General features: G+C 43.8%; 1 protein-coding gene across 4 annotated transcripts in view; it reads right to left on the bottom strand.

Moving 5' to 3' along the window:
- Positions 1-24,265, bottom strand: part of RPS6KA1 (ribosomal protein S6 kinase A1) — a 72,518-nt gene that overhangs the window by 10,601 nt on the left and 37,652 nt on the right. The window contains exons 3-8 of one of the 4 annotated variants that reach the window (XM_030538886.1): positions 12,094-12,147; positions 6,088-6,204; positions 3,199-3,280; positions 2,811-2,891; positions 1,636-1,715; positions 945-1,051 (exon numbers count right to left, since the gene is read on the bottom strand). In XM_030538886.1, the coding sequence (XP_030394746.1) occupies positions 945-1,051; positions 1,636-1,715; positions 2,811-2,891; positions 3,199-3,280; positions 6,088-6,204; positions 12,094-12,147 (521 nt within the window). Of the gene's footprint in view, positions 1-944; positions 1,052-1,635; positions 1,716-2,810; positions 2,892-3,198; positions 3,281-6,087; positions 6,205-9,676; positions 10,180-12,093; positions 12,148-15,146; positions 15,269-24,265 lie in introns of those variants that run through there. The other 3 variants (XM_030538889.1, XM_030538887.1, XM_030538888.1) reach the window with 3 other exon arrangements.

The raw sequence follows: 24,265 nt of genomic DNA, 5'->3' as shown, positions 1-24,265 counted from the left end.
GGCATTGTACAAACACAGAACAAAGAGACATTCCTGCCCCGAAGAGCTTACAATGTAAGTATAAAGACAAGAGATAACAGATGGACAGAGCAAGGACTACAAGGAATCAATGAGACAACACTGGTCGGCATGACAGGCAGCTGCCCCAGCACACCCGCAACTTAACTGTTAATTTTTTTGTAAGTATTACAGCAGAGGAGATTTGGAGAACCCCTACTTTTCCTTTGATGGCTCTACGGGGGCTAGGGGGTGTTTGATGCCCGAGCCTTTATACAGTCTCTTTGGAGTACCCCTATTATTTGCCAAGCAAGCCAGCATTTTAGTCAGCTAGAATATAGAATCTGAGTCCTTGGGTCAGCAAGAAAAAACAAAGCTTAAAAAGAAGTCTGTTATTGGCAGAAACAACTGCCCTACTATTCCATGCTCCCCTGGAATCCATCTTGGTCTGTTTCGCTCTCTCTCTCTGACTGCATCTATGTCATCTGGTGTGATGTGCAAGATTCTGAGCCCAACCCTCAGGCTTCATGTGAACTTGGTCCCAAATGTTTTCTGTGCAAGGACTATTCAATTGCACAAGTGATGTGTATCTCTGCAGAGGCCCTGCATTTTGCATAGCCCCTCCCCTGGAGGACTGTTCATTGCTCACTATATAGCCATATATAGTTCATTGCTCTTAGCCCAGGAGAGGGCAAGCTGCTGTGCAGTGTTCCCAGCCCGACTGCCTAGGAAGGAAAGGAGAAAGCTAGAGCATTATTCTCCTTCTCTCTTTCCACACAAGAGATTCAGGCTACTGCTACTCATTACTCCAGCCTACGTGCATTTCTCAGCTTAACAGGAGGATGCTTTGGCATTTAAAGACTACAGACATGAGACTGAGCTGCACGAGAGCTAGCCCAGTGCTTTGTCATTAAATCGGAGGCAGCGTAAGGTTCTGCTATACATACTTCTCTGGTTTGAGGTCTCGGTATAGGATTCCCAGGCTGTGTAAATGATCAAGCCCCAGAGCCAGCTCAGCTAGGTAGAACTTCACATCTTCCTCAGTGAACATTACCTGAGGGACAGAAGAGAGAGAGAGAGACACCTGGGTTATAAGAAATCAGTCCCAAGAACATACCATGAAGTTGTTCCCCATCCCAAACATCCCCTCCCCAACATACCCAGCCACTCACCCCTTCAGACTTGTATTTCCTGCTACTCTGAGATTAAACAGCACAATTAGAGGTTGCTAAGCAGTGAGCTGATATTAATTTAAGATCTTCATTTACATTAGCTATTGTTCTCCAATTATCTTTACCTGTCACTTCAATTTGCAGATTAATTTCCCATTCCTAGCCTCCTTCCTTGGCCCCTCCTCGATAGAAGCAAATCAGTTTGATTAAGCCTCTACATTGCAGCAGGACAGAGAAAGGGAGTCCCTGGTTCCCATCTCTGTCACTTTACACAGCAAGAGACATAGCAGTAGCTAGTCAGGGCTCACCTCACCTATGTAGACCCTGTTTTCTGTTCTGATGAGTTGGAGAACAGTGCTCCAAATACCAGTTGTCCTCTACAATAGGCACCCACTATTGCCTACGCTGGTAGAGCTGAACACACACGCACCATGAACAGCATAGCAAGATCCCAAGGCATGCTCACCTCTTTGGAAAGCCGGGTGAAGAGATCTCCTCCTCTCAGGAAATCCAAAATGAGATAGAGCTTGCCCTCTGTCTGGAATGCTGAAACATAGGCCAGAGCAGGAATCAGTCCCCTTCTACCCTTGACTGCTTGCAATGTCAGATACCACCCAAAGCTGCGTGGCTTTAGATTTTCAGATGCCCCACATTCCCACTAGGCTTAATACAGATATGGCTAGTGACTGGGTGTCAAAATGAGATCACCTGCAAAGTCAGCACTGGGATGGGAGATCACCAAGAACACTTAGGCGTCGCAGGAATTGGCACTGGTGATTGAGTAGGTGGCATTCTTCCCTTGAAATCAGTGCCTAATCATTGCATGCTGCTAGGAGGCAGTGACTTACTGGAAGAGCTGTTTTTGCACAGGAGAAATAAGAGGTGCCGACCACTGTACTGCATAAATTTCCCATAATACCTTTTCTAGGAGAGGAGTTTTAACCCTGGGGACAAATTCTAGCATTCGTTGTTATTCTGCCTTCTTAAATCCCCCCTGCTGTTTTGGTAACTGAAGCACCAGCTGCCTCTGGAGCCACTCACAATGGAGAGTTCAGAATTCTGAACTTAGGAGGGAGGGTGGGGAATGGGAGGGAGGGGAGATCGGGTCCAAGGGGCTGCATGGAAAAGACAAAACTAAGCTTTAAGAAAGGGAACAAATTCTGGTGCATCTGCTACACCTGCTCTTCTGTGCTTAGACAGAACTGCACTGAACACATAAAGCCCAAGGGTTTAAAATTCATCCTCTTCTCCTGTGTTATTCTATTTTCCTATTCAATAACCAGGCAGGGCATGGGATCAAGATCCTATCAGAGGAAGAGTTCATTTTGAGGGAGATTGTGCTTAGAAAGAAGACTGGACAATCTAGGAAGAAAGGGAAACAGGGGCTACTTGACAGATAAAGGCTCCTCACACATTACTGCTATTGGCATAACCCTTCCAGACAGTATTTGAGAAAAATGCTTTGAGCACATTCAACAAGAATCTGTCGCTGGACACCTAGGGCACACCTCCCCCAGGCAATGTGCTGCACCTGCAGTAGTGCATAGTGGGTAGTGCTCATGGACAGTTAGGAACTATTCAGGGTTGTTGCTACTCACTGGCTCTGCCATTCCTCTGGCCTGAAGCTAGCTGTGTACTCACCATAGTGCAGTTTCACCACAAAGGGATGGTTCACATCAGCTAAGATGTCCCTTTCCATTTTTGTCCGTACGCGATCGCGCACTGTGGAGAGAGATGCACAGTTCAAACACTTCGGAACAGCACTGTGACCCTGACACCAGCTATAGGGCTCTGCCTGCAGCCTAACGGCTTCACTAGCTCTCGCTGGAGCTAGACATTTCCCCATTCCCCGCTCTGAAGAGACCTTCTTTCTTGGAGCAGCGTTGAATTACTCTCTCCCAGCTCAGTCAGCTAGCTGTGGGGAGATATGGGTGCATCACTACAGAATGGTGCAGAGTTTTCCCAGCACAACTTCTCATTCCATTTTGGGGATTCAGATGTGGATCAGCACAGGCAAAGCCCTTCTCACCTTTCAAGGTTGCTTTCTTCAGGACCTTCATGGCATAGAGATGGCCATTGTCGGGTGGGGTGATTTTTCTTACTAAAAAGACCTGCATACACAGGAGGAGAGATCAACTTGTTACTAAAGTCATCTCGATAGAATTTTACTGCATGCTAGCAAATAAACCCCCATGCGATTCCAAAACAGCAGCCAACTCCAGGATCAACAAGTTCACTGCTTTGAGCTCCGCAAACAAAAGCCTACAGGTTTCCAGAGTCTCCTGGGGAGGGTATTTGATGCTTCACCCTTCCTGCTCCCCATCTCCAAAGCAAGCTTGCCCTTAGCGCACTCCTGCCTCTGCTCACCATACCCTTTTTCCTCCAACCATCACAACTGAAAGCAATACCTATTAAGAAAGAAAGAAAAAAAAAAGCCTCTCCCCAAAACCAAGGATCCAGCCTTGGTACCGTGTCAGACTATATCAGAAGCAGGGAGCACCCAAGTGGATTTGGCAGCAAGACTGACTCCCAGGCATTCATGATTAATGCCATCCCTCGCAGCTTCCCCTTCCTTTCCAAGTCCTCATATACAACAGTGGCTGGATCCAGACAGGGAAATGGGGCCTCATTATCAGAGAGTGGCCACTTCTCTTGGCAGCAGGAGAAACGGAGCTCACAATCTTAGTTTGATCCTCAGTGACCCGTGGAGATATCCGCGCTATTGACCAATGCAATACTGGCCAGTCTCAAGACTGTATGCAGCAGATTGTTTTTAGATATGGATTATTCATGGGTTGAAAGAGAAGAGAGTTTAGTGCCACTTCCCTCCCCCTCCATAAAGGGTAAAAAAAGACCATGCGTACAAGTGAGAGGAAGCGTTGGATAATCACCCGTATACAGAGTAATCAGAGGAGGGTGGGGAGAGTAACAGAGAATCTCCAAATTCTCTTTATCCAGTCACATGGCTAGAGATCCAATCAGAGAGCAGCTGGATGTTGCTTTGCCATGTGAAATAACTGCAATTAATCTACAGCCCTAAAATGTAGGTAACTCATGCAATTAACTCAAAAAAATTAATCGTGACTAATCGCTGTTTTAATCGCACTGTTAAATAATAAAATACCAACTGAAATTTATTAAATATTTTGGATGTTTTCTACATTTTCATACATATTGTATTCTGCATTGTGATTGAAATAAAAGTGTATATTTTTTATTACAAATATTTGCACTATAAAAAATGATAAACAAAAGAAATAGTATTTTTCAATTCACTTAAGTACTGTAGTGCAATCTCTTTGTTGTGAAAGTGCAACTAACAAATGTAGATTTTTGTTTTGTTACATGACTGCACCCCAAAAACAAAACAATGTAAAACTTCAGAGCCTACAAGTCCACTCAGTCTTACTTCTTGTTCAGTCAATCGCCAAGACAAACAAGTTTGTTTACATTTACAGGAGATAATGCTGCCCTCTTCTTATTTACAGTGTCACCAGAAAGTGAGAACAGGCATTTGCTTGGCACTTTTCTGGCTGGCATTGCAAGGTATTTACGTACCAGATATACTAAACATTCATATGGCCCTTCGCTTCAGCCACCATTCCAAAGGACATACTTCCATGCTGATGATGCTCGTTAAAAAAAAATAATGCGTTAATTAAATTTGTGACTGAACTCCTTGGGGGAGAACTGTATGTCCCCTGCTGTTTTACTTGCACTCTGCCATATATTTCATGTTATAAGAGTCTCAGATGATGACCCAGCACATGTTGTTCATTTTAAGAACACTTTCACAGCAGATTTCACAAAACACAAAGAAGGTACCAATGTGAGATTTCTAAAAATAGCTACAGCACTCAACCCAAGGTTTAAGAATCTGAAGCGCCTTTCAAAATCTGAGAGGGACGAGGTGTAGAGCATGCTTTCAGAAGTCTTATAAGAGCAACACTCCGATGCGGAAACTAAATAACAAACCACCAAAAAAGAAAATCAACCTTCTGCTGGTGGTATCTGACTCAGATAACGAAAATGAACGTGCTTTGATCCACACTGATGTGGATTGTTATAAAGCAGAATCTGTCATCAGCATGGACACATGTCCCGTGGACTGGTGGCTGAAGAATGAAGGAACATATGAATCTTTAGCACATCTGGCACGTAAATATCTTGCGACATCGGCTCCAACAGTGCGATGAGAATGCCTGTACTCACTTTCAGGTGACGCTGTAAACAAGAAGCAGGCAGCACTATCTCCTGTAAATGTAAATGAACTTGTTTGTCTGAGTGATTGGCAGAACAAGAAATAGGACTGAGTGGACTTGCAGGCTCTAAAATTTTACACTGGTTTATTTTTGAATGCAGATTTTTTGTACATAATTCTACATTTGTAAGTTCAACTTTCATGATAAAGCAATTGCATACAGTACTTGTAATAGGTGAACTGAAAAATACTATTTCTTTTTTATTTTACAGTGCAAATACTTGTAATAAAAATAACTATCAAATGACACTATACACTTTGTATTCTGTGTTGTAATTGAAATCAATATATTTGAAAACGTAGAAAATATGCAAAAATATTTAAATAAACTGTATTCTATTACTGACAGTGCGATTAATTGTGATTTTTTTAAAATCGCTTGACAGCCCTACTACTTTTATAAGCAAAGATCTCTCCTTCCACCCTCTTCATTGTCAGAGCTCACATTAGAGCCCATTGGAGCACTGCACGCACAAGGACCGCAAGAGTGGACCTCTAGGAGCAGACTGCACCCGCAGCAGCATCCGGTCTCAGAAGAAATTCAGTCAAGTTGTTATTCCAGCTATAAGCTGGTGGGAATCACGCATTTCACCCATCATCCTGGCCCCAAAATAGATTTAACTGACATAAAAAAGATACAGTAGGAAGTAAACTCACTTTGCCAAAAGAGCCTTGGCCCAGAACTTTGAGAAGTTCAAACTGTGAAGGATCAGCCTTCTCAGAGCCTTCCTTCACATGGTGTGTGATGTTAATTTCTTTCACGATACCTTCATCCTGAAATAAAAAACACATGGACGAGGAAGAATAACTTCTAGAGTGGAGGAAAAGCCCCATCCGTTCAAGCACAATTACAAGCTCCTGGGAACCAAAACTGATCCCAAAACACAAGCACCTCCTGCTTGCAACTTCCAGAGCAAAATCACTAGAAGGACTTCAGCAAATAGCCTAGCACCTTACAAATATTTCACTCTCTTATCAAACGCCACATTCCTTTGCTTCTAGCCAACAAACAGAGTTCAGTTTCTTTGAACTGCATTTCATAAGAGTTTTGAAAGCAATTTTTTTAAAGCAACAGTGGCAATGTTTATACTACTAAAAATCCCAACACATGGCATTGTTGTCATACAACAAGGATGTGGCTGGCAAGTCAGATACACAGAACCCCATCTGCTCAGCAATCTGAGTAGCTCTGTCACAGGAGTCTTAGTGCATCTTCAGCACATAAGGACGCTTTTTTACAGCCTCAGCTCTTCTGGGAGATAGAGAAGCCAATGTCTGTATCTGACACATGGTTTGTTTAAATACATTCTTTTGCTGAGCTCAAGAGCAGACATGATCAGAGACTAATGAAAGGTGGAGGGAAGGTAAGTCACTACCTTCCATTTACTTTTTTTCAAAAAAGACAGAACACAGGGCAACAAAGGACATTGAAAAGGACAACATTTAACACGTCCCTCTCCACCTCTCAAACAAAATGCCTGGTGGAACTCCCTGCCACAAGATCGAGGCCAAGAGTTTAGCTCAATTTAAAAAGCCCAAGACATTTATATGAATCAGAACATCTCCAAAGAGAGGCATAAGCATTCATGCTTCAAAGCAGCCAGTCATTAACTACCTTGGGAACAGGAAGGAGTTTTCCTTATAGTCAAATGACTTCATAATTATCATTTTTTAAAAATGAAACAAAGCACCTAATACTAGATCCAGGCAAAACTTGACTAAAAACAGCTTTTTGGGGATCAAAAAAAATAAATAAATGGAGATTTGGCAACACCAAAATATTTTATGGTTTTTCAGAATTGTTCCAGTCAAAGAAGCCTTTAAAAATGTCAAAGCCTGCCCTCCAAAACACTGTTTTGACATTTTCTAAACAAAAAAAAAATTCAATTTTATTTTGAAATTACTGTTTCAAAATTTCCATTAATTTTAACAAATGTCAAAAATGTTTAAAATTTCTCAAAATCTAAACAAAAAATATTATTTGACTCTCCATTTTTTTAAATTTGTTTTTGATTTTTCAGAATTGCCAGTGAACCAGAAAAATCTGTATTTGCATGGCTCCATCTGAGATTCTCCAGCATATGGAAACTCAACAAGCTGGACCTCTGGTCTGGGAATTACGTTCTGGAGCACACTGAAGGCCCAATTTGCAGCAGGGCTCAGAGACACTGGATTTAAAAGCGGCCCTGACTTCTTAATACTTTTTAGTTGACTGAACATCTTGACTAAGGTTTAGAAACAACAATTCTACCCTATGTAAAAATCCACTTTTGTACAGGTTTTAAATAGAACAGTATTTAAATCAAGTTTAACCACCACCCGAGACGATGGAGCTGCCATGTAGTTTAGGCACTGGCTTGCTTTCCTTACCAGAGCTACCTCCACCCTCTCTGAAAAGGTTCTCCGGAAGCGGGGAGATGCACACAAGGATGTGGTTGCCTACCTGAAGTAGTGCAGCCTTTTCTTTTTAGCTCATGAGCTTTGTTTTCTCTAGACTAGGAAGTGCCTTTGTTTTCATATTATTTGGCAGCTCTGTTCTCTCAAAACCAACAGCAGACACTGAATTCTGGTACTAACTGAAGACTTTACCCATACAACAGGTCCAGCAAGAGTAGCAGCAGGACTAACTTCCCCAACATTCTCTTGCCTGTCTCATCCCTGTTCTGGAGGGAGCAAACTAGAGGCAAGAAAGGTATTGTCTCCATAACTCCTCCTAACCTTCTATGCAGAGACTGTCCATAAGATGGTCAATGGAGTTTGTGATTTTTACATTGCTGGCAGCTGTCCACTAAGGATTGAATCACCAACTCCTTTCCCATGCCAATGAAAAAAACCATTCTCTAGGAACAGCTTTACATCATTGTCAACCTGGTTTGGACTGAATAGAAAAAGGGGCCCCCCGTGACACTATATCCCCCAGTTGCTAAAGCATGACACCCAATCAACCTGAGAAAGGATCCGGAAATACCAAGCTATTTGGGGAATGTCATGAAAAGTACTGGAGAAAGCCTGCAGTCAAGAAGTATTAGGGCTGAACACACACTGTTCTGACAAGTCTATTTTGTCAGGCTGTAGAGAGTTTAATTTCCAGCACACTATTTTTGTGGCCACAGTCACTTTTCTGGACCTCAGCAGCACAATTTGCTGTTCATAAGGAAAAAAGAAAAAGATAAGGCCAACAGCGTTCCCATTAACACAAAAGAATGAAGAAATAGCCAGAATTCAGGACAGCTTAAAGACCCAGTTCAACATCAAGGAAGTATTATTAAAGTTAGGCTCCACTGGAGAAGAGAAAGAAAAACGGGGGTTTCATGAAAACAGCAAGGAGAAAAACTATTGACACTGATTGGGTTAGGTTAAGTTTACTACTAAGTTATATTGTCTGCCTGGTAGATCCATTTTAAATGAATATTTCCTTTACACACAGGCATTTATGCTCCTCTATATTCCTTCATTATAACTGAGGGACTCACTATGGTAGGAACAGTTCCATGTACACCCATTAGCTGCTGTTCCAAGTTCTTCCAAAGGAGGTACAGTACAATTGTACGAACGATCTGAACTTCAGGACATTTAGCCAACAATAAGCCCCAATTTGTCTAGTTCTAGATGGGTTTTCACCGCTATACTTGTGCTCTCAAGGCTATCAGGCAGTGAAAGATTTGCATAGATAGTCTGGCAACTAAAGCTGCTCAGTGAATATACAAACTAGGAAAAAAATTGGTATTTGCAAGGAGACCGAAATTGATCACATTTTGAGATGAAGCTTTAGAGTTCAGCTAACAGCTCCTGTATATATAAAAAAAAAGGTGTTTTTAAAATGTTTTTGCCTGCCTAGTCCATTAACCTACAAAACTACTGCAAGAAAGACATCATCATGATTGTTCAGAGCATTAGTTAGAAGATCAGATTCCATAACTTGTTCAGTTGCAAACCAGACAAGCAGCAGGTATAATAAGCAAGTCACAACACTGGCCAGTAGGAACAATCGCGACAGCCAGATGTTAAGTGCATTATCACCACAGTTATCATAGCATTAACCGGCTTTATACCTGGGTGAAGGAACTTTCCTTCTCCAATGCGATTAAGCCAAAGTTACCCTGCAGGAAAGAGGGAAGACCCAGAAGGCTGCACCCCCAAATTGCAGCAATTGTTAACCCAACCAACATTAGTCCTGTTGAACTGAGCAGTTACAAACACAGGCTGAAGCCAGAGCGTCCTCCAGCAAGCTAGCTGCAGTACTAACCGAGCTGGAGAGCTGGCCAGGGGAAGGCAGTTGCAGGCTGCAGGGTTTCGCTCGGTGTTTCCTGTGCAGCCACAGTGTGAGAAAGGCACAGATGCGAGGAAGCTTGGGGTCCCTCTCCATGGTCCATCCCGTTCAGCATGGCACATCCCCAGCTACCAGGGGCTCTACGGGAGCATCGCAGGCTGCTGGAATACACACTGCTCCATGGAGGACTTGAGACAGGTTTCAGGTTTTAAGAGTCACAGGCTGGAGGAGCTGCAGGTGGTTAAAGCCCCACTGGCAGATGAGCAGTGAAGGCAGCAGTCTCTGACTTGCACAGCTAAGCAGGTTAACACTCCCACTCTCAGCGCCTCACACTCTCTCTCAGATCTGACTCCTCTCTATTCAGAGAAGACTCTCTCTCTCTGCGCTAGACCCCGCAGGGTCTACTCTAGGTAATCTGAGTTTATGTGGGAAGTCCCACAAAGTGGGAATATTTTGAGGAGTTATTTACATTTTGAACAAGAGATAAAAGCCCCACATTCAGAAGAGCCTGAAGAGCGATACTGCCTAGAAGATCTGCAAATGCATCTTTGCCCCTCTGATTGAGCACAGAGAAGAGAATTTAGTATCAGATCGATCCTGGGAGTTACTCCCCTAGGGCATATAACCACACTGAATTCAGAGATAAATTTGGTCTTTAGATTTCCACACGTACAACTCTTGCACAGCCAAGACGATGCCTTCTATCATAGGGCAGGTGGCTTTGCCTAATCACTTCCTGAAATCTTATCTATGATATTTGTAAGGCATCTATGGAGATTATAAGTAACCAACAAGCCATGGTTCTGCAGAGGTCACAGCTCAAGGAGCTGCAAACAGGGACAGAATAGAGGTTAACAGAGTGTTGTGGCAGACAGAGTAGCCCTTTCGTCCCATCATTGTCCAAGTTCACTTACAGGATGGGAGCGATTGTTCCGATTTAAAAAACAACCCACCAACCTCCTTTCCTACTCCCTCTTCTCTATGCTCCCTTTTCATAGTCCCGCATGCTGTTCTAAGTGAGCATGGAGTTATTCCCTCCAGTTACGTTTCTCTGGTTTTTTTATTTTAAAACTAGCCTTGCTTGCAATAAGACATTAGCCCATCTCCGTTCACTTCTGGAAATACCCTCAGGCGCTGGGGGTGTTTGGAGCTGGGATTTTAGTTTGAGCCTATGATGACATCTGACCTTTCTCCTCCTCACCATCCACAAATAACGCTCTTTGGTAACTGATAATGAAAGTAGGAAATGACTGTTATTTATGTTGCGTTAACACCAGTCAGGGATGAGGGCCCCATTGTGCTACATGCTGTAGAAGTGAGTCAGACCAAGATGGGCTCTGCCCCAAAAAGATACAACAGGTAGAGGAGCTGAGGTGCAGGACAGCAGGTTCAGTAGGAAAGATTCCAAGCAAAGGGCAATAGCTAGGTATACCGTGCCACAGTCCAGTAGCCGTCAGGAGTAAAGTCTAGGTGCTGGATTCGGATTTACACTACTTTATTCTGCTAGGGCCAGACTGTGAGCAGGAATTAAGGCCAGAGTTTGCACTCAACATCTGTAAAATGAAGTTAATGACCTCCTTCGTAAAGAGGTCTACTAGATCAAGGAGCTAGGTAATTATAAAGAGAGTGTCAAGAATGACTAAGGGTTGCGTTGGGTCAGTTATTTCTGGTGGACACAGTAGCCATCGCGCTGCTCAAGAACTGAATGTGAACAGTTGCTGCTAAACTAGGGTGACCAGATGTCCTGATTTTATAGGGTCAGTCCAAATATTTGGGCCTTTGTCTTATATAGGTGCCTTTTATCCCCCACCCCCATCCCGATTTTTCACATTTGCTGTCTGGTCACCCTATGCTAAAGTGTTAGCATGGATACAAATGCAATCTTCTTCCCTCCCAGGGCAACTAGCTTATTGGAGAATAATACATAACACAGAGGCAGAGATGGACAGAGTGCCTTAACAATCACACAAAATGGCGCCTTGTGCCCAAAAGACAAAGTAAGAGTAAAACAGCTGATGACTACAACATGGGAGGGGCTGGAGGAGGCTGAAGACATGATCACGAGGTCACATGAGTGAGTGACTCATGTATGTCTGCCTTCCATATTAGCAGCTATGTGATTTGGCCAGTAGACATGTACCATAAAAGACCTTTCAGAGAGGTACTTGTGCACATTGCCAACACCTGCTTGTGTGTCCAATTTTGCTGAAGTTCACAAGTACAGTTCAGACAGTGTTAATGGTGTGCAAAGCTAGCACAGGTGTTGGAGGAGAGAATGATTTACAACTCAAATCCTATACTTTATTAAACGGTCAGAGAATCTTGTCATACGACAAAGTGTGAATTAAAAGACAAGTCTCCTCAAGCCATGTGTTTGCAACGGGCTCTCTAACCTTATCTGCTAAGTCTACAGCGTCTTTCTCTATCCAAGATATGTCCGATTTTGCCTGTGGAACAGCAAATGAGTGTCAGTACAAAAGGTCTGTGATGGTTAACATTTTCCTCATGTATTTGTTTAATAGAAGCAGGCAAGCTATTTACAAAGTCACAAGACAGTGCCCCCGGTAACATCCCTTCCGAGGGGCAATTCAGAGCTGTGTTGATACTGCCAGGAAAGAAGGGTCCAGTAGATTTAAGAGTTCTTTACAGACTTGTTTGCACAGCAGGTAGGAGAGGGGAGTGAACATCAGAAGTGAATTCTGCATGCCTCCAAAGGTCACAGGATCACTGCAGCTATGGGGAAAGAGTTTAGTTCCTAGGTCTGCACTGGGCGACTGGTCTCTTTAAAGGAAAATGGGGCCAGCCTCACCCATGCCATAGTTAGTCCCCCTCTTAGGCTGGGGGACAGCTAATTATGGCACAGGCGGGGCTGATTCTACTTTCCCTTAAAAGGGGCTGGTTGCCCAGGGGCAGGGCCAAGTTCTGCTCTCAGCCACACATGGTGTAACTCCACAGCAGCTCTCTGCTTTGGTAGAGTTACACTGATTTGATATTCAGGGTAATGACAGAAATTGGGATCTCGACTCTTGCTCAGCTCTTACTAGCTGAGAAATGGGCTTTCATCTGAGTGGGAATCAGGGCTCCTAAACCAGCTAATAGGAATGCAGACAAGTAAACAGGGCATCACATCTTGCAGGAAGAGAGTAGGTCCAGCCCCTGTGTCGTGGTCTGTTTCCAGCCCAGCTATTGCATTTCATCTCAAAGGGTGACATGAGAAGTACTCATCCAATTGCCTTTTAACCTGATGCTCATGGAGTTCTAGGCAGCCTTCTTTTGTTGAGAGAGTGTATGTGTGTGTGTGTAACTGTTTGAAGAAGGTTTACCATGCCCTGCTTCAAAAGCTGTTCCTTCTGCTCTGCCCCCACAGAAACACTGGCAGACAGATTTCAGACAAGACAGTTACATTTGAAGAGCCTGATTTTTGGAAGGTTAGAGATTAGATCCCAAAGCCTGTTGTATCTCCAAGAGGTTAACTCATGTACATCTAGATTCACTATCGCAACTGGGTGCTTTTTCAGCCAGCTTTGAGAGGCTGAGCTGAAGTTTAAATAAAAAGAAATCCCCCAGATGTGATGCATTTCCCTTTGTGGGGCTCAATTCTCAAGCTGCAGATTAGGTGGAGCCTCCTGTAGTGTGGCCACATGTGTTTTTTAAAGAGACACTCGAATGCTACTTCTGCTTTCTCTTGATGCGGTTAGGTAGTGTCACAGGGTGGGGGAGTAGGGTGAGGGAGCTTGTGGCCCAGCATTTTGGATAATTGGAGTTACAGTTCCAAGGTCCTCTGACCACGGGTCGAAAGGAGAAACCTCCCCAACTCTGCACCCATAAAAAGCATTACTGTCAAAAAATCTGAAAATAAGTAATGGCTGCAAAGGGGATATGAGAAAAAATAAGCCCTGGCGGAACTTCACCAACATTTGAATAAGGGAGACATTCTAAGCCTGGGAAGAAGCTGAATACAGGGTGTGGGGGCCTTGTTTTCACCTCTCCCCCACATGATCCCATTACTACAGCTGCTTGGCACAGAAGTAGGAAGGCTGAGTTCCCTAGCTTCTCCCGCCACCTGTGCCATTGTCACCACGCTATTTTCCACACACTACTGCTCACCGACCCAGCACAAGTAGATATCCTTGAAGTGCAGACGTACTCGCAGGGAAGAGACTGACCGGCCCACCCTCTGCCATGATGGCGCAAATTCTATGCCCTGGCCAAGAGTTGCCATTCACAGCTGAAGAAAAACAATCGCCGCCAGAGCCTTTCACTAACTTCCATTAGGTGCTTCAAAGCCTCACAATAGCCAAGCATGAACCAACATTGTCCCCCATTTACAAATAAGGAAAGATGCAGAGGTGACAGTCATGCACGCTGGTGATGGAACAGCTCTTGTACAACTCTTCTCACGATACCCTAATCCTTTGCTCTGACCACGTTCCTTGAGCAATGTGTTCAGCTGGGTACACTTCTTTTAAACGAAGTCTCCCTTAGTAGCGTGGAGCCCCTGCGAACTATGCACACTACCTCACATAAGAGACAGGCTGCATTGTCATGGGACTGCAGCAGAATTAGGGTTGCCAACCCGCCAGGATTGCCCGGGAGTCTCCAGAAATTAAAGATTAATCTTCAATTAAAGATTATGTCAAGTGATGAGATCTCCAGGAATAGCTCCAACCAAAACTGGCAACTCTAAGTAGAATATTTTGCAGCCCTCTACAAATTCAGGAGAAGTCATTTATATAGATCCCCCGTGTGAGTGAGAGATTAGGATTTGCTGCTGTTCCCGCAATACTCCTCACCCAGTCAGTCAGGTTTGAAACCAGGAAGTTACTGCAAGTCTGAGAGGAGGAGACTGAGTTTCTTTTGAACTGAAACATCTTGGGGCTGCTTTAGTACTAAGCAGATCCCTTAGTCAAGCCTAGAACAGTTTGTACAGCAAGAGTCTCAGGATATTTGTTGTCTCTTCCCACAGATACAGTTCAAAATGCACTCTGACTTCTCTCTCTCTCTCCTTTATAGAAAGAGTTTTAGAAACAAAAGTGGCAAAAGACCACATGTGTTTTATAACCTTGATAGTTGATATATTTGAGTCTGAACGTTGGTAACAGGTGGCGAGAACTAGAGGTTATTTAGCGTTACATTTTCTGCATCCTGCTTTCATGCACAGAGGACCATAATCTGAGGCATCTTTTTGTTCCACTGTTGCTTCAATCATGCTCATGTTCCAAGCCACTCCCAAACTGTGCCAGTATAGAGAAGCGAGTCCTCAGGAGAGGACATCATGGCCTTTATCACAGAAAGGCCCTTTCAAAAGAGAATACATAATACAGTAAATTAAATGCAGCCTGGCCAGCTCTAGAGTCTTGCAAGTCACTGACTTCCGGCCTTTAATCCTATGAAACAGAAAACACGATACTGAAAACAGAGCTGATAAAGAGACCACTACACTTGCCTCCTGGATCCTTGGTTTGGTGCGAAAGAGCAGCCTCAGCATCTCCAAAGCTCCAGATGGCTACTCTCCCATAGTATGCAAGGGAGCTTCTGATCTAGTGCTCTCCCCAGCATGGACACCAGCACAAGAACCCCCAGTAGTAGCTATGTCACTTGGATGTATTTTGGGAGTTTCAGCATAAAAGGAAACTGTGGTTTTCTATGGGGAAATTGTGCAGTGAGCACTCACAGCACAACACCAGCCGCCAAATGAAAGCATTAGTTAAGGCACATGACCAGTAATGGGATGCTGATTTGTGAAGCCCGATTAGGAGAATCCAAATGATGTGCTGCCCATGTGCATGTAGGTCTTATTTACACAGTGGATTGTATCTCCGTTGGACAGGGTGAGAGTGTGACAGTGTTCAGGATACCCGTGACTGAATCACCTATTTACACCTCCTGCACCCAGCCTCTAAGCGAGAAGGAGGCTTGCCTGTGGTAGCTGGGTGTCAGCTCCCTAACATCACCAGCCTGTCAACCACTCAAGCACTCCCCTCTGGGCTCTGTTAGCCTGTCTTTATCTCGCAGGTGAACAAAAGGAGCACCTCAGTCCTCTTGAAGCATTCGCCTGTGATACCCAGCCCCTGATGCTGGCTACTCACAGGAATCTCAGATCCTCTGCCCTCAAAGGAGCTGGCTATCCCAGTTTACCACTTCCATGAAAGCACAGGTTTAGGAAAGAATAGACTCCACTAGAAACCAGAGAGTAATGGAAACAAAAAGGTTACAATACAAAATGAAATCATAATACTATGGCTGTCAAGCAATTAAAAACATTAATCATGATTAATTGCACTGTTAAACAATAATAAAATACCATTTATTTAAATATTTTTGGATGTTTTCTACATTTTCTAATATATTGATTTCAATTACAACACACGGTGTACAATGTTCACTTTATATTTATTTTTTATTATAAGTATTTGCACTGTAAAAAAAATTGTATTTTTCAACTGACCTAATATAAGTAGTGTAGTGTGATCTCTTTATCATGAAAGTTGAACTTACAAATGTGGAATTATGTACAAAAAACTGCATTCAAAAATAAAACAAAGTCCACTCAGTCCTACTTCTTGTTCAGCCAAATTGCTAAGACAAACAAGTTTGTTTACACTTACAGGAGATAATGCTGCCCTCTTCTTATTTACAATGTCACCAGAAAGCGAGAACAGGTGTTTTGCATGGTACTTTTGTAGCCGTCATTGCAATGTATTTACATACCAGATATGCTAAACATTTGTTTGCCTCTTCATGCTTTGGTCACCTTTCCAGAGGACATGCTGCCATGCTGATGACACTCGTTAAAAAAAAAAAAGTGTTAATTACATTTGTGACGGAACTCCTTGGAGGAGAACTGTATGTCCCCTGCTCTGTTTAACCTGCATTCTGCCATATGTTTCATGTTATAGCAGTCTCGGATGATGACCCAGCATATGTTCTTTTAAGAACACTTTCACTGCAGATTTGACAAAATGCAAAGAAGGCACCAGTGTGAGATTTCCAAAATAGCTACAGCACTCAACCTAAGGTTTAAGAATCTGAAGTGCTTTCCAAAATCTGAGAGGGATGAGGTATGGAGCATGCTTTCAGAAGTCTTAAAAGTGCAACACTCCAATGTGGAAACTACGGAACCTGAACCACCAAAAAAGAAAATCAACCTTCTGCTGGTGGCATCTGACTCAGATAATGAAAATGAACCTGCATCCGTCCCCTCTGCTTTGAATTGTTAACGAGCAGAACCCGTCATCAGCATGGATGCATGTCTCCTGGAATGGCAGTTGAAGCATGAAGGGACATATGAATCTTTAGCGCATCTGGCACATAAATATCTTGCAATGCCGACTACAACAGTTCCAAGAGAACAGTTCCATGAGAACACCTGTTCTCACTGTCATAAGAAGAGGGCAGCATTATCTCCTGTAAATGTAAACAAACTTGTTTGTCTTAGTGATTGGCTGAACAAGAAGTAGGACTGAGTGGACTTGTAGGCTCTGAAGTTTTACATTGTTTTTGGGGTGCAGTTATGTAACAAAACAAAAATCTATATTTGTAAGTTGCACTTTCACAACAGAGATTGCACCATAGTACTTGTATGAGGTGAACTGAAAAATACTACTATCATTTTTACAGAGCAAATATTTGTAATAAAAAATATACACTTTGATTTCAATTACAACTCAGAAAACAATATATGAAAACGCAGAAAAGCATCCAAAATATTTAATAAATTTCAATTGGTATTCTATTGTTTAACGGTGTGATTAAAACTGTGATTAATCACGATTAATTTTTTAATTGCAATTACATTTGAGTTAATTGCGTGAGTTAACTGCAAATAATCTACAGCCCTACATAATACACAAACTAGGGCCTACTCTTTATTAATAGTTGCCTTTCTTATCTAATAAAGTAGGTTTTCCTCCCCAAAGTTCAGTCTGTTGTGTTGCTGATTGGCTTCACAGGAACCAGGATCCACACTTTCATGGAACACCTCTCGCTCCAGAAAATGTTTCCTCAGTGAATGGATCCAGAGCGGGTCTCTCTACTCTCATATATACTGAACCAGGCTTGTGTCTTTATTCACAAACAGCGCAATCCTATGTCTGCTATAATGTTCCTTTTTATCTCCAAGTGGTTTCAGTTGTTTGTCGTTGTCTTTGATGGCTTTCCATTGACTCTTCTGGAACAGGGCCAGGGTAGACAATTGAACCTTGCATGATGTCACTGACTAACCAGGAAAGAGTGACAATTCCCTCCCACCTTAATGGGCCCTTCACTGAGGCAAGTAATTCCCTAGTGACTAACTTTTACTCTAACACCATAAAGCATAATTCTCAATATAGTTACATTATTCCTTAAATATTACCCATACACACATCTCACAATGATTATGAGTATTGACAAACTACAAGATTTCAGTAGAGACCTCACATGCTACCCCTCATGGATAAATACCGTGAAAGTGGTGTATTAGGTGTACTGAGTTTGTCAGGTCTGGGACAGCTTGTAAAGAACAGGGAACCCTTTGCCCATTGGCACCAATGGGCCTCTGTCAGAAGGTGAGAGAATATTTTTCTGAACTTAGTATGGTCCTCTGAAAAGAACAAGAGTGCAGGCGGTCCACGCCTCTCAGGATCAGGCCCTTTGGGCGCCAGTAAGTGTATCTGTTAAAAGGTGAATGGGGTGAGTGTGCAAGTTTTTCCTGTCACAGAAGACATTTTCACAATCCTGCAGATCTCTCTCTTCACATGCTTATGGGCCAAAATTACACACTATGATATTGCGGTTATTATGGATCATATGCATTCACTAATATTTAGCACATCCACGCTCACTCAAATTCACTGCAAAGAGTGGTGACCATTTGTGCATGACTTGTGTCACATGCTCACTTCTAGCTCCCTTCTATATTTCAGATGTGCAAACACACTGACAGGAGACTATCCGGGGTAGGAAGTTACACAGCAGTTTTGCTAATGTCAGTGCAATGAATCTCACAAATGATACCATCAGCAGCCCTGTGGCTTGCTCACGCCACATCCCGATAAATACAACTTTGTAAGACAGACCTCTCCTGAGGGGGATCGGTTCTATTTAGCTCTCTTTCCAAAAGCAGACAGCACCAGCTTGACTTCTAGTGAGGTACACCCAACTCCATGGTGGTGAAGACACCTAGTGCCAAGAACAAATTGAACTCAGGCTAAAGTCCATGTCTGAGCACCCAAATCTCACACTAGTGGGTAAGGCAGCTCTTGAGGGGTTGCTGAGAGGGCCCAAAGGTAGATTATGGGTACCCGGTTTGAAGATGTCTGATGAAACAACTTGCTACCTTGTGCATTAGTTATTAATTCCTTTCATACACAAGGCTAGCAAGGGGGCAGTTTGCTTCTCCCTTCTACCAAGGCAGCAGAGAGGTTGCTGGCATCTCAATTCAAGGACAATTGCATGTATTATTTCTCCGTGGTAACAGACAGAGGAGACAAGCACGGCTGCCCTTCTCCCTTTTCTTGTAGATGGTAGTTTCTAAATTTTGGACAGGGATTTCATTATTTGTACTAGCAGGAAACAAGCCTAATTGTTCTAAACCTAATGACTGGTCAGAAATATTAACTATGATCAAGTGTTCCTGTCCAGATAGAACTGGTAGCAAGAGAGGACAAGTGTGTTGCCTGAAAGTGCAACATGCCTCTCCCACTGCTTTAATTTGATTAAATAATGGGAGCCTGCTTTTAGTGAAGGCAGATGTTAATTACCACCAGCATTTGGCAATTCAAGTCTAATTCTACAAGTATTATTTAAGGCACATCAAACTGCGAGACTGAAGTTAGAACACATGGCCCAGAACTATCCATAACTAGTAGTAAAGACGACAGTCCACAGCACCCAGTTTAAAGTTACTGCAAATTAGATTTCGTCAGTGGATAATGATTCTAACATCACCTCCATAAATTGTTGAAAAAGAGAGACACCATGCTTGCTCTAATTTTAATCAGAATAACTGGAACTGTCTTTGTCTGCTGTTGAGATCTGCTTACATCCTGTAGCGTGCTGGCAACAGAGCATCAGTTACAGCAAGAGAGCAAGGAAGGATCCATGTTTCATAAACAGGAAACTGCTAGTGTGAAAAAGCTGCTGTTTGAAGAGAGACAGCGGCTGTCATTTCAGTATGCTCTGAAAGTGGGATTCTCGCCCCTCACCAGAGAAGACACTTTCCGGCGGTGGGTAATGCCGCAAGCCAGACAATGCACAGCTGAAGGTTTGCAGTAGCTGTTGGGAAAGAGAATTGTAATGTGCAGCCTGGGCACTGAGTGTAGACAGTGCCTTTATTCAGGTGCTGCAGTTCTTAAGAAGAGCCCTAGATGCGCAGCCTTTTCACTGGGAGCAACAGGAACTCAAGTGCATTCAGGCCTAGGACTCTGGAACATCTCTGGCACTAGGAAGGAGTTTGAAGCAGTTCCCAGTAAGAGTAAAGACAGAATTATGCTCATGTGATAAACTTCAAATTAGCAGGTGGCAAGAGGAAGTGACCAGCAAGCAGCGCTTCCTGAAGAGTTGTTTTAAATAAAGCTGAGGTTGATTGTTCTTCTAATAAACCTCTGCATGTTTCCTACAGGAAAGAACAAATATGCTACTATGACGATACAGCGGCAGACCAACCCACATTTTACTCCTCTAAGCCCCAAATAGTAATTTCAGAGCATGATTCCACACTTTAGATAAACCACGCACTCGTTATAGCCTGCATGTGATTTGTGGAAACAGTTCCAATTTATGATCAAGGAAATTAAAAAAAAATATTTAAGAGTGGAAGATGGCCATGTACACTGATCAACTGACACCCAGTCTGCAGGATCAGGCTAGAGAATTATTTAAAATCAGAAAAAGAACTGGACTAAAAAGACAATTTTTGCAACAAGGGGCGTTAGCTCTTGATAGAGAAACCATTAGTGAGGTAAGAGGAAGCAGCAATTCTAAGTACTGCCCACAGCAACAGCAGGTTTTATTTTTTTGAAATTTGGGGAACAGGGAAGAGAGAGTTCAAAGAAAGGTCAGCAGCAGAGCCATGGAACTGCAGGCAGGCACCACGAGATTAACACTTGCACAGAACTCTGCCATACCAGTCCTGGGCCTCCTAGCAGAAAGGCACTCTATAGGAGAAGCCAGAAGTTTGCTAAGTCCTGGTTTTCATGCATGCCCTCCACAGAGGGAGGAATTAGGGCATTAATTCACTGCTGGGCTGGGCTGTCCATACAGCCTGAGCCCCACAGTCACAGAAATCCTATTGTGGACAAGGCAATTGTTTTCACACATTCACTGGCCAAAGTAAGTCCTATGCTCCCCTCTAGTGTTTACCCGAGTCTCTTAACACTCTAGTTTTCACACAACTTCTTCGTCCACACTAGAATTTTACCACGTGTTGTCACATGATTAAAAACGACCCCTCCGTTTCTCCTAATGTGGATCACCCCAAGTGGAGGGGACTCTTCCTGCCTCACACAGTGGGTAGTTATGAGATAGCTTTTACTGTGCTTTAGTTCAGATATTGGCTCTTTAAGAGAGTATTTCTGATTAAGCAAAGAACAAACAGATGAAGTCATCTAGGCAGAAAAACTCTCCCATGTTCTTCATGGATGAGAAAAAAAGAATTCAGTTGCATAGAATGTTAAAAAGAAAGTCCAGATGAATGCAAAAGTAGACTAGAACTTCTTATTGTGAAGGGAAAAGAAATGTCTCTCAACATGCATGTGTTTGATCACTACAGTTCTATACCTATAGAACACCCCATCAACAAAGCTCAAAGGTTTTACTTATTCCCTAGAGGGCATTTATAAGAGCCTGCAGTATCTGGATTTGTCACTCAAATGTTCTCCTAAACTGTATGCGATATGATTAACAACCTCCTTCGGAACACCATCTTCACCGCCATGGAAGCCACTTACACCAACATCTCTCATAATGACAACATTGCTGATTGCCTCAAATATTTACAAGTAGGGTGACCAGATGTCCCAATTTTATAGAGGCCATGTCTACATCTAAAATTTTGCAGCGCTGGTTGTTACAGCTGTATTAGTACAGCTGTATAGGGCCAGCGCTGCAGAGTGGCCACACTTACAGCAACCAGCGCTGCAAGTGGTGTTAGATGTGGCCACACTGCAGCGCTGTTGGGCGGCTTCAAGGGGGGGTTCGAGGAACGCGAGAGCAAACCGGGAAAGGAGACCAGCTTCGCCGCGGTTTGCTCTCGCGTTCCCGGAGCCACCCAGCAAACCGCAGGGAAGGAGACCTGCTTGCTCGGGTTCCGGGAACGAGAGAGCAAACCGGGAAAGGAGACCAGCTTCGCCGCGGTTTGCTCTCGCGTTCCCGGAACCACCCTGCAAACCGCAGGGAAGGAGACCTGCTTGCTCGGGGTTCGGGGAACGCGAGAGCAAACCGGGAAAGGAGACCAGCTTCGCCGCGGTTTGCTCTCGCGTTCCCGGAGCCACCCAGCAAACCGCAGGGAAGGAGACCTGCTTGCTCGGGGTTCCGGGAACGAGAGAGCAAACCGGGAAAGGAGACCAGCTTCGCCGTGGTTTGCTCTCGTGTTCCCGAACCCCCCTGCAAACCGCAGGGAAGGAGACCTGCTTGCTCGGGGTTCCGGGAACGAGAGAGCAAACCGGGAAAGGAGACCAGCTTCGCCGCGGTTTGCTCTCGCGTTCCCGAACCCACCCAGCAAACCGCAGGGAAGGAGACCTGCTTGCTCAGGGTTCCGGGAACGCGAGAGCAAGCTGGGGAAGGAGACCAGCTTGATTACCAGAGGCTTCCTCCTTCCACGGAGGTCAAGAAAAGCGCTGGTAAGTGTTTACATTGGATTACCAGCGCTGGATCACCAGCGCTGGATCCTCTACACCCGAGACAAAACGGGAGTACGGCCAGCGCTGCAAACAGGGAGTTGCAGCGCTGGTGGTGCCCTGCAGATGTGTACACCTTCCAAGTTGCAGCGCTGTAACTCCCTCACCAGCGCTGCAACTTTCTGATGTAGACAAGCCCAGAGACAGTCCTGATTTCTGGATTTCTCTCTTACATACGCTATTACCCCCCCCCCCATCCTGATTTTCAACACTTGCTGTCTGGTCACCCCATTTACAAGACAATGGGCAACTCTCAGATATCTACCGGAAACACAAATTGCCAAACTCATTAATTTCATCCTCACCCATAACAATTTTATAGTCAACAACAAACACTTTGTCAAAAACACAGGACCAGCTTTGGGTACTAGGATGGTTCCGCAATATGCCAACTTCTTCATGGGCCTCCTTGAACATAAGAAAGGCCATACTGGTTCGGACTATTGGTCCATCTAGCTCAGTGTCCTGTCTGCCAACAGTGGCCAATGCCAGGTGCTTCAGAGGGAATGAACAGAACAGGTGATCATCAAGTGATCCATCCCCTGTGCCCACTCCCAGCTTCTGGCAAACAGAGGCTGGGGACACCATCCCTGCCCAGCCTGGCTAATATCCATCAACAGACCTATCCTCCATGAATTATCTAGTTCTTTTTTGAACCCTGTTATAGTCTTGTCCTTCACAACATCCTCTGGCGAGGAGTTCCACAAAGTTGACTGTGTTGTGTGAAAAAAACACTTCCTTTTGTTTGTTTTAAACCTGCTGTCTATTAATTTCATTTGGTGACCCCTAATTCTTGTGTTATGAGAAGGAGTGAATAACACTTTCTGATTTACTTTCTCCACACCAGTCATGATTTTATAGACCTCTATCATATTGCCCCCTCAGAAGAATTTCTGGACAAATTCACGATGAAATCAATGATATACCTGGGGTACATCAATGATATTTCCATCCTCTGGACAGATGGCTTAAACCCCCTCAAAGATTTTCACTACAACTTCATCAACCATCACCATTAAAACTCTCTGAACACTCCCACAGTAGCATCAGCTTCCTGGACACCATGATCAACATCAACAATTGAACCACAGAGACAATCATACACTAGAAACACAAGGATCACCACACCTACCTTAATAGAGCCAGTAATCACCCCGAACACCAAGAAATCCGATATCTACAGTTAGGCACTCAAATACCACAGAATACACTCAGAGGAGGAAGTCTGGGATATACACCTTAGCATACTTAAAAAAAAAAAAAAAAAAAAAAAAAAAGGACACTCCATCAAAGAAGTAGATCGCATCATGAAACAGGCCACCCAAATGCCTCAAGAGAACCTCCTTCAATACAGAAATAAAACCCCCTCTAACTGCACACCTCTAGTTGTTACCTACTACCCCACACTGGAATCCATATGGGCCATCAAACAACTACAATCCATACTTGATGGAGACGCCCATCCTGAAATAAATCTTTCCTGAGCCCCCATTTCTGGCCTTCAGAACAACCCCCAACCTAGTCATCAGAAGCAAGCTCCCCACAGACCAGGACACCCCAACTCAAAGCGGCTCCACACCCTGCCAGAACAACAGGCGCAAAACCTGCAGACACATCTCCACTGCTACCATGATCAACACCTGCCACAGCACACCTTTCAAGATCCATGGATCCTACACAAACCTAT

Source organism: Gopherus evgoodei, chromosome 20 (assembly GCF_007399415.2).
Source record: "Gopherus evgoodei ecotype Sinaloan lineage chromosome 20, rGopEvg1_v1.p, whole genome shotgun sequence".
NCBI lineage: Eukaryota > Metazoa > Chordata > Testudines > Testudinidae > Gopherus > Gopherus evgoodei.
The sequence above is the reverse complement of the archived record's forward strand: the minus strand, read 5'-3'. Positions and strand labels throughout refer to the sequence as shown.